The sequence below is a fragment of the Lontra canadensis genome, unplaced genomic scaffold (genome assembly GCF_010015895.1).
Source record: "Lontra canadensis isolate GAN:19392208 unplaced genomic scaffold, GSC_riverotter_1.0 scaffold35, whole genome shotgun sequence".
Lineage (NCBI taxonomy): Eukaryota > Metazoa > Chordata > Mammalia > Carnivora > Mustelidae > Lontra > Lontra canadensis.
Window position 1 is genome coordinate 1,941,358 of NW_022631029.1, and position 10,355 is coordinate 1,951,712.

At 49.0% G+C, this 10,355-nt stretch overlaps 1 protein-coding gene across 1 annotated transcript in view; it reads right to left on the reverse strand.

The window, feature by feature from the left end:
* Positions 1–1,286: 1,286 nt before the first annotated feature.
* Positions 1,287–10,355, reverse strand: part of SLC35E1 (solute carrier family 35 member E1) — a 14,419-nt gene continuing 5,350 nt past the window's right edge. Inside the window, exons 5-6 of the mRNA XM_032868486.1 lie at positions 2,091–2,336; positions 1,287–1,641 (exon numbers count right to left, since the gene is read on the reverse strand). Coding sequence (XP_032724377.1) covers positions 1,414–1,641; positions 2,091–2,336 — 474 coding nt within the window. The 3' untranslated portion in view covers positions 1,287–1,413. The remainder of the gene's footprint in view (positions 1,642–2,090; positions 2,337–10,355) is intronic.

Consider the following 10,355-nt stretch of genomic DNA (forward strand, 5'->3'; position numbering starts at 1 on the left):
CCCTCTGTGAGGGCAGGGTCCTCTCGTGAGGCTGGGGAAGCCGGAGACTCACCTGCACCCTGGCTCACAGGCTACCTGCTGGGGCCAGGTACTTTTCCTGATCAGATTTCTCTAAACCCAAACCATAGCTCGGTGCTCACCCCTTCTCCCCTTCACCAGGACATGATTCAGATCCTACTGCAAACACCACCAGATCAGGTCATGGAATCCAAAGTGCTGTGGTCTTGTCTATTACACAAACTACTGAGATGATGTTCTCGACTCATTCCGCTTTCAGCAGCTGGGGCCATTACAGAGGAGCCTGAAGACACTTCGTCACTTCCTACTAATGCTGAAATGTATCAAGACTGGCATCACCAGTAGGGAGCTTTTCTTGTTTTTAAACATTTAAGAACAAAAGGGTTTTCAATCCATAACCCAGTCCTCCCTCATGCGTCCCCTGCCCCATACAGGGGACCAAGGTATAAATACAACTACAAAATAATCCCCAGAAAAATGCAAGATCCTCATGAAATTAACCTCTCCCCACCAGACATCCTACTAAGTCCTCACAGAAGTGGTGAAGACTCATCAGAAAAGATAAAGCGAGTGTGACAGAAATAGAGCTTGAAACACTGACATGATTTCCTAATGCTCCTTCTGACGGCCCCGCAGTCGCTTCCTCCTCGCTCTCCCCAGAGAGGAGCGATGCCCTGCTCCAGCAAGGGAAGCGAGGGAACAGGAGAGTGTGGCTGCCCTCCCTCTGGGTTTGGACACACACCAGCTCTGAGGGCAGGTCAAAGAAGTAGGCTCCAAGAATTCAAGGCTAATTGCAGCTTTTCTCTTTGGGACATTCGCTGGTAACTGCTGCAAATGGCCATGGGGTTGACCGGAAACTGGGTCCATCTTTGTTGTTGGAGATGCCTTCAGTAAACTCTGCTGCTCCTCTGCTCCACGCCTGCCTCAGCCCTTGACCTATCTGAGCAGGGGAATGAAAGCGGCTGGTCTGTCCCTCTCAAGCACCACCCTGCAAGTCCCTTCCTTGACACCCAGGAAATCCTCTGGCCTGCTCGGAGGTCTGCATCCACAGCGATCCCACCTTTCCGGAGAGTTATCTGGAAATACCCGGAAAGCAGAATTCGAACTTCAAATACGTGACTTGGGGAGTAAGTCCACAAAGGTAAAAACCTGGCCATGATATCCATACCAACACAGCCCTCAGATGACAGACTCCAGGAAGAAAGGGCCTGGAACACTAGAGTTTGAGGGTAGTGGTCCTTACTGCGGGGCAGCATCCTGCTGCCCCCGGGGGCCTGCTGATGGTTACGCACCGTCCCCTCAGCTGGGTTGTACATTCATTGGTTGTCAGAAGTTTCTGGTACTGCTAGGGAGTGGGGGAAGGAGTCACACAACGGTAGCGCCCTGTCCTCTAGACTACACGTCATAACGGTTCAAACTGTAGTTCGGGTAGCTCTGCCGGCTGTACTGGAAATGATCTGTTAAAACGTTGTTGCGGCCGTACTGATAGTCCCCGTGCTGGGGGAAGAGGATGCCATTGTGGGGCTTCTCCAGGGGGCTCCGATGGTGCTCCTTACTGCTCAGGTCCCCTGTGCTGACTGGGAGGAGGTGCTTCCGGGCTTGCTGATTGGCATCGTACTTGGTCTGCAAGGTCAAGAGAGCAGTGAGCCGGCTGACTCCTTCCCCGGCACCCGCACACAGGACAGAGGGCAACAGTTCGTACCTGAGCGCCCTTCAAAGCCCATGAAGCAGTGACCCAAGCAGGCCTCAGGCATGGCCGGCCCTCCCTGTGAGCCACCCATGTCTCTGCACTGGACCCAACAGAACCTTCATGAGACAGTGAAATCCCTGACAAAGCCTGCATAGACCCAAGAGCCACGGCTGGAAAGGGGCACAGACCTAGAATCATCTACATGGGAAAAGGAAGGCTGGGCCAGGTAGGGCCACACCAACACCATAAACCAGTCTGTGACAAAGCTGGAGTTGTGGCCCCAGCCTCTTAGCTCCTGCTGAGGTCCCTTTCTTCTCCCCTTCCCCGAATCTTGGTGCCTCCCTAGGCATCGAGGGGACAGCCTCCCCCATCCCAGACTCACTTTGTTGTACAGAAAGACCCCCAGGATGGCTGTCATCATGCCCAGGACGTTGGTGCTGGTGACCGGGTTCTGCAGCATGATCAGGGACACCGTGATGACCATGATTCTCTTCGTGGCATTGGCGACAGAGTAGCTCAGAGGGCTGATGAGGTTGAGGATGCTGAAGGCGATGACATTCTGTGCGAAGTTACAGAAGCCACTGACAGCCAGGAGCAGGAGTGTCCAGGGCCACTGGGACACATAGGTCTGTAGAGACGGGGAAGCAAGAACAGCACCAGGGTCACACACTGGCCCCGGGAGAGGTTGGGGAGGGGCGCAGAGGGGCTGCCCGGGGTCAGTATTGGTTTGGTACAGATGCAGCCGTGTGCTGAGTCCTAGCAGGGGCATGATCCGCACGATGACAACGATAATTAGCTTCATTCCTACTGAGGATGCGGAGGCTCCAAGAGGCCAAGGCAGGTGCCCAAAGGGTAGAGGGCATCATGTGAACTGAAGCCTCCCTTGTCCCTGACAGTGAGGACTGGGCGCTCTGGGATTAGCAGAGTGAGGTCTGCTTACTGGACACTGTCCCGGTCCAGTCGAGCTGCTAGAGCAAAACACCACACGCTTGTTGGGTGAGGGGTGCTTCTCAACAGTAGATATTTCTCACAGTTCCGGAAGCTGGGGAGTCCAAGGTCAAGGAGACCCAGCGTCTGGTGTGGACTTCCCCATTCATAGGTGGGTTCCACTCACAGTGCCCTCATGTGGAAGGGCAAGAGAGGTCACTGGGGTCTCCTTTTATAAGGACACAAATCCCGTTTGATGAGGACTCCACCCTTCGGGCCTCCCAAAGGCCCCACCTCGGAATACCATCATCTTGGGGGAGAGAGTTTCACACAGAAATTTGGCAGTGGTGGGGGGGGGGCTGCACCAGACACAAACATTCAGACTTTGGCCCCTCGTTGGGATAATGACCTCTGAGAGGCACAGGAAGGAGCCCACCAGCACGCTTCTGTGGTGAGCTGGCCTGTTCTCTCAGCAGTCTTTCCCTGAGGCAACTGATATGGACTTAGAAGCTATTTTTACAAGCCAGCCAGCTTGCATGATGCCTTCCACAGGATGGGGAGACAGCCGCCTGGGCAGTATGCAAAGAACCTAGTAACACAGGAGTCCCAGGCTAGGAGCCAGAAGCCCTGGGTCTGCCCTGTCACTGGGAGACCCCTCCCACCCCCACCCAAGCCACTTGACCTTTCAGGTCACACCTCTTCCTCTCTGCCATGGAAGAGGCTGTGAAAAAGTACATTAAAACAACCCCAACCCAAACGGGAGATTTTATCAAAACTCGAGTAACCGTGTGACCCACCAGAATAAAGCACTCCGATTAAGAGGGTCCGGAAGTTAAGAACTCACAACTAGCAGACATCCTGACCACAGAACCCCACCCCCCCAGAGAGCCTGGGCTGAACAGGCAACAGTCAGGTGGGGGCTGCCCAGCCAGGTGGCAGGGATGCCTGGCACCGAACATTTGTGGCCATCTCTCCAGGGCTGGATACCAGAAGGCATGCGACACCACTCCCGCGCCTCCCCTCCTCCCAGTCCCACCACAGTACCCGTCCTGGGGAACCGAGAGGCTGCTTTAGGGCAGGGCTGCCAGGCCAGTGGAATGACCTCGGGAGACAGTACACCAGACGTGGACAGCTCCAGTGTCTGACCTAGGTTGGAGTGCTGGGACAATCCCCATGTCCCTGTGTCCTCTGAGAACAGAGAAGCCTAAAGACCCAGCGTGGCTCAGTGGAGGGAGCAAAGCCACAGCTGCTCGGTGGCACCTGCATCCCAATTCCCAGGCTGCATCAGTACTGGCCAGAGGACATGGCCAGGTCCCTTCAGGAAGGTGGCGTTTAGTGGCCCTGCCAGGATGGGAGCTGGAAGTCTTAGAATGGTGGCCTGTTCCATCTCTGCCACCCTCTGAGCTGGAAGGATCACGAGGTCCTCTCAAAGGAGAGCAAGATACACTTAGGTGACCAGCTCAAGGCCACCCTGACTTTGGCCCCTCGTTGGGATAATGACCTCTGAGAGGCACAGGAGCCCACCAGCACACTTCTGTGGTGAGTTGGCCTGTTCTCTCAGCAGTCTTTCCCTGAGGCAACTGATACGGACTTAGAAGCTATTTTTACAAGCCAGCCAGCTTGCATAAATATCATTCAGAAACGGAACCCAGCCAATCCAGCTTTTAAAAAAAAAAAAAAAACTGACTTGGAATAAAGTCAAGTGTTTCTTCCTCACAGCACATAGTTCCATGTGTTTTAACACATGCGCTGATTTACGTAGCCAACACCACAATCAGAATTCAGAACTGCTCTGTCACCACCCCAAAACACTCTCCCAGGCTTCTTTGTATGAATCCGCTCCCCAAATCCAAGCAACTACTGATAATGTTCTCCTTCACTCCAGGTCTGTCTTTTATTTTTCATTTTATTTTATTTGGAGCCCAAAACGGAGCTTGAACTCACAGGACCTGAGCTGAGATCGAGTCAGACACCTGACCAACTGAACTTGGGTCTGTCTTTTAGAGATTGGCCTACAAGTGGAATGATACAGAATGGAAACTTCTCAGATAGGCTTCTTTCACTCGGCAGTAATGCCTCTGCCATCTATCCAAGTTGTCGTAAGGAGTAATAGCTGATGACTTTTTTTTTACTGCCAAGTAATGTTCCATTGTATGAATGTACCGTGGTTGGGTTTTTTGGTTTTCTTTTCACTCACTCGCTGAAGGACACTTGGGTTGTGTCCGGTTTTGCGTGGTCATGAGGTCATGAGTAGAACTGCTATGAACATTTGTGTACAGGCTTTTGTGGGAACCTAAGTTTCATTTTTCTAAAATTAACACCCAGAAGTGAGATTGCTGGGTCATACGGTAAGTGCTGAACTTCAGAAGAGACTCCCACAAGTTTTCTAGAGGGGCTGTACCATTTTGGATTTGCTCCAACAATATATAAGCATTCTAGCTGTGCCTTATTGAGCAACATGATACTGTTTTTTTTTTTTTTTACTGTAGCCGTTCTAACAGGTATGAAGTGGCCCACTTGCCTATTTATATGCCATCTGGGCAGTCTCTGTGGGAAAAAGTCTGTTCAAGTCTTTTGCCCATTTTTAAGCAAGCTGTTGTCTTACTACCGAGTTTTCAGAGTTCTTTATATATTCGGAGTGCAAGTCCTCCATCACTTGTAAACATTTTCTCCCTGCTGGTAGCCTGTCTTTTCTTTCACTTAGCAGTGTCTTCACAGATCGGAAGTTTTAAACTTGGATGAAACTCCATTTACCATTTTTTTCTTTATGGACTTTGTTTTTGTTGTAATGTCTACAAATGAGTTCCAAGTCATGAAGAGCTTTCTCCTGTTTGTTTTTAAGATTTTATTTATTTGTCAGAGAGAGAGAGGGAGTGACAGGCAGGGGGAGAAGCAGACTCCCTGCTGAGCAAGGAGCCCAGTGTGGGACTCGATCCCAAGAAACTGAGATCGTGACCTGAACCAAAGGCAGACGTCCAACCAACTGAGTCACCCACGTGTCCCTCTCCTGTTTTTTTGTTTCTTAAAGGTTATCATTTTAGCTCTTTTTTAGATTTTTAAAAGTAGGTGCCACACCCAGCATGGAGCCCAGTGCAGGGCTTGAACTCACGACCCTGAGATCAAGGCCTGAGCTGAGATCCAGAGGCAGATGCTCAACCTACTGAGTCACCCAGGTGCCCCTATCATTTTTGCTCTTATATTTAAATCTAGAATGCACTATAAGCTTTGTATAATGTGTGAGGTCTTAAGTCAAGGCTCAGATTTTTGCATGTCGATGTCTAATTGTTCTGAGACCGTTTGTTAAAGGGACTTATCCTTTCCCCTTTGATTGCCTTTAAACCTGTCCAGTTACGCAGATTTGTGTGTGTTTAGTTGCACACAATTCTGCTCCACTGATTTCTGTGTTTCTCCCTTCACTAGTATCTGTTCCTTTATCCTAAGTCTTACAGTTAAGTAAAGTGATTCCTCCAAGGTTATTCTTTCTGAGACATATTTTGACCAATACAGTTCTTTTGCCTGTCTATGTAAATTTTCCAATAAGCTTTTCTATGTTAAAAAAAAAAGTAATATGTATCTACCTATACACACACACACAGGCATACCTTGGCGATATTGCAGGTTTGGTTCCAGACCACTGAAGTAAAGGAAATACTGCAATAAAGCAAGTGAATTTTTTTGCTTCTCAGTGCATATATGAGTTATGTTTACACTATACGATCGTCTATTAAATGCACAGTATCATTATGCCTTAAAAATGTGCATGCCTGGGGCGCCTGGGTGGCTCAGTGGGTTAAAGCCTCTGCCTTCGGCTCAGGTCATGATCTCAGGGTCCTGGGATCAAGCCCCGCATCGGGCTCTCCGCTCAGTGGGGAGCCTGCTTCCCCCCCTCTCTCTGCCTGCCTCTCTGCCTACTTGTGATCTCTCTGTCAAATAAATAAATAAAATCTTAAAAAAAAAAATGTGCATGCCTTAATTAAATGTGCAGAACTTTATTACTCAAAAGTGCTATCATCTGAGCTTTCAGCGAGTTGAAGATTTGCGAGAATTACTAAAACACAACACAGAGACACAAAGTGAGCATATGCTGTTGGAAAAATGGCACCAATAAATTTCTTTGATGCAGGGTTGGCACAAACCTTCAATTTATTAAAAAAAAAAATGTAGTATCTGTGAAGTCTGATAAAGCTAAGCCCAATAAAAAGTATGCCTATATAGGGGCGCCTGGGTGGCTCAGTGGGTTAAAGCCCCTGCCTTCAGCTCAGATCACGATCCCAGGGTCCTGGGATCGAGCCCCACATCAGGCTCTCTGCTCAGCGGGGAGCCTGCTTCCCCCCACCCCCCTCTGCCTGCCTCTCTGCCTACTTGTGATCTCTGTCTGTCAAATAAAATCTTCTAAAAAGAAAAAAGTATGCCTGTATAGAGTAATGTATCTCAATTTTTTCATCACCTTTTCCAAGGCAAAAAATTAAATTCAAGCAATTATTTATAATTAATGCTAAAGAATAAGATCTTGTTGGTTAGAGAAAATTTTATTTCCTCCTTTCAAATCTATTTCCTTTATTTCTTTTTCTTGTCCTATTGCACTGGCCAGGATGTCAAGTATTATGTGGAATAGGCATTCTGAGAGTGAACATCCTGAACTTATTCCTGAATTTAGCAGTAAAGCCTGTAGTCTTTCATCATTATGATGTTAGCTGTAAATACCTTTGATCAGGCTGAAGGAGTTTCCTTCTATTTCTAGTTTATTGACTTTGTTTTCATGAATGATGTTGGATTTTATCAAATGCCTTTTCTGCATCAGTTGATATAAATATGTGGTATTTCTTTGTTAGACTGTTATGGACTACATTGATCTTCAAATATTGAATTAGCCTTGCATTCTTGATTTAAATCCCATTTTGTCATAGTGTAATATGCTTTTTATAGATTGCTAGTATTTTGTTAACGATTTTTGCCTCACTGACCGTGAGGAATACCGGTTTTGTTGTACGGCCCAAAGTGTTCCCTTGTTTTCCATTTCCTAGAAGAGACTGTATAGAATTGGTATTTCTTTTTTCCTTAAGTGTTTGGTGAATTTCCCAGTGAAATCATCCAGGCCTGGATTTAAAATCTTCTGAAAAGAAATTATCAGGCCTGGATAGTGTGTGGCTCCACCCTGAGTGTGCACTACCCAGTGGTCAGTCTGGGATCGGGGCAGCAGTCTATCCCATAGTTCAGTTTCAAAGTCTTTGGTCTGCTCTTAGGATCAGATCCCCCACATGTGCAGCCCAGGGGTGAGCCCAGGCCTGTACGATGTTTTCTGACATGGTTTCCCGACATCCTCCCTCTCCATGATTACCTCGGTACTTGCCATTTCCCAGAGTTCCCCTTTTCAGTCCTCTCATCAGAGAGCTGGGGCTTAACTACCCGATTCTGCTGTGTCCTTCCTACCACTGCACCTCCGCCTAGGACCAAGCAGTGGGCAGAGGAAATGAGAAAAACACTCAGTGGGGACTGATCCCACTCTCTAACCATGAAGGGAGGTTGCCCTCACTCAGCATTTCAGGTGCTGTGGGACCCTGCTGCTACCACCACCACCACGGGATTGCCAGGGGCTTGGGACACAAGAGAACCAAGAAACAACAATTACAGAAATCCCCAACAGGGCATTTCCCCTATTCTGAGTATCAGGACTCCCCTTTCCCATTCCCTGATCCAGGAGGCGAGGGCTTCTGGCCCTGTCTCACCCAGTGCCCACTTCTACATTAGGGCAGCCTCAAGTCCAGGCTGGATATACAGGAGGCAAAAGAGAGGCAAACCGACTGCTGACTGAGCACTACTCTGAAATGTGGTCTTCAACCCCAGCATATCCGCTGCCTTTTACTTTCCAATTTTCAAACAGCTGCTCTACTCATCCTGTCCAAGCTTTAAAACCGGGCCACCTGCTCCAGAGTCTAGCGATCCGGTCCGGCTTCAGCCAGGCTGTCTGCAGGGGGGCTGTTTGTGTGCAGGACCCCCCACTGGAGCCTTTGATTCTTGGTAACGTGGCGCACCGTCCTCCAGGAGGTGCTCTCCTGTCTGATCCTTCCCCCTGCTGCTATGAAGCGCAGGACTGGGGCAGAGCTAAGTCACCTGGCATCTGCGTGGGAGACATGGGGCAGAGAGGAGGAGCCCAGAGAGGTGGGCCCCCTGCCTTCAGACTGCGGCAGCTCAAATCCTGCTGCTCCTAGGGCTACTGTTGGAGCGTATGAGGGCCCCATGAAGGTACAAAGTATCTGTGGCCTCAAGAAACGAAACAGGTTACTCAAATGTATTCCAAAGAAGGTCATCACTGGAAAAAAACTAAAAAATGTCCTGAATACAAATGAAGTAAAGCGACCAGAGCAAAACCTCTAAGTATGTTTCTGTATACATGTATCCGTGTAAACACCAAGGAGCTGTGACACAGGATGGAGTCGGAAAACTGCCACCAAAGCGATCAGCAAAGAATGAAAAAAGACCTAAATACAAACATGTTAACAGGGGGGGTGTCCCCAGAACGGGTCTGAGCGAAAACCTCCAGGTGCTCTCTTCTATCTGAAAAGTTACTTTTTGTGTAGGAAGCAGAGAGGTAGGAATACATACAGACTTGCTTATACTTGCCAAAAGAAGCATGGAAAGGGTAAACGAAGAGCATAAACATGACTGCCTATGGGGGAGGGACAAGAAAGGGGGGAGGTAACGGGAACTGAAGCCAGACTTTGAATAAACTTTCTCATGCCACCTGGCTTTGGAAATATAAAGGCCTGACAAATCAGGTATGGAAAAGAAAAGCAATGCCTAAAAATGACAACAAATGGAATGAAAAGAACCCACCTGGGCAAGCTGGTGATACATGTTGTGAAAACAATTATTTCCACTGCCCTTAGAACACAGCGTTCCGGGGGCGCCTGGGTGGCACAGTCCGCTAAGCATCGGACTGGATTTCAACTCAGGTCATGATCTCAGGGTCCTGCGATCGAGCCCCGAGTCAGGCTCTGCCGCCCTCAGTGTGGAATCTGCCTGGGATTCTCCCTCTCCCTCTGCCCCTCTCCCTGCTCGTGCCCTCTCTCTCTCACTCCAAATTAAAACAAAACAAAACAAAACAAAAAAAACCACGGTATTCCAATTGTACATCTTTAATGGAACATGTCCTAAGGACAAACAGAGCAGCAAAGAAACCTTAAGCTTCTCTCGGTATCCTACCTGTTGTCCCGCGGGAATTCTCACTCTGCGATTATGTGTGTGTTCGGTAGAATCCCTACGTGAATAGTTGGGATAGGATAAAGAACAAATGTGGCAAGGAACCGAGAGTACCAGAAAAGATATAAATTTAAAAATCCCAGCAGCTGGAAGTCCTGTAATGTTAAACCAGCATTGGAATGAATTTGGTATGAACTCTCCCCCCTGCCCCAATGGGACTTTCCTAGCTTGTCGCCGCAGAGACACGGAAGCACGGTCAGCCCCACAGCGGGGAGCATACACGGCAGCCGTGTCTCTGGACAGCACTCCTTGTTACCAGCAACCTGGGCTCCCGAAGGAGTGGCTGACTGCAGGTCTGGGACAGGAGAGACGCGAGATAAGAAAGAACATCCCGCTGGCCCCAAAACCACCGAAGGCTGACCTCAGCTGGGGAAAGGACAGGGAGCCAATGGGAAGGACTCCATTCACCTGGACTTTGGATATGAAAAGAATAGGACACACAACTGACACAAGAGTCCAC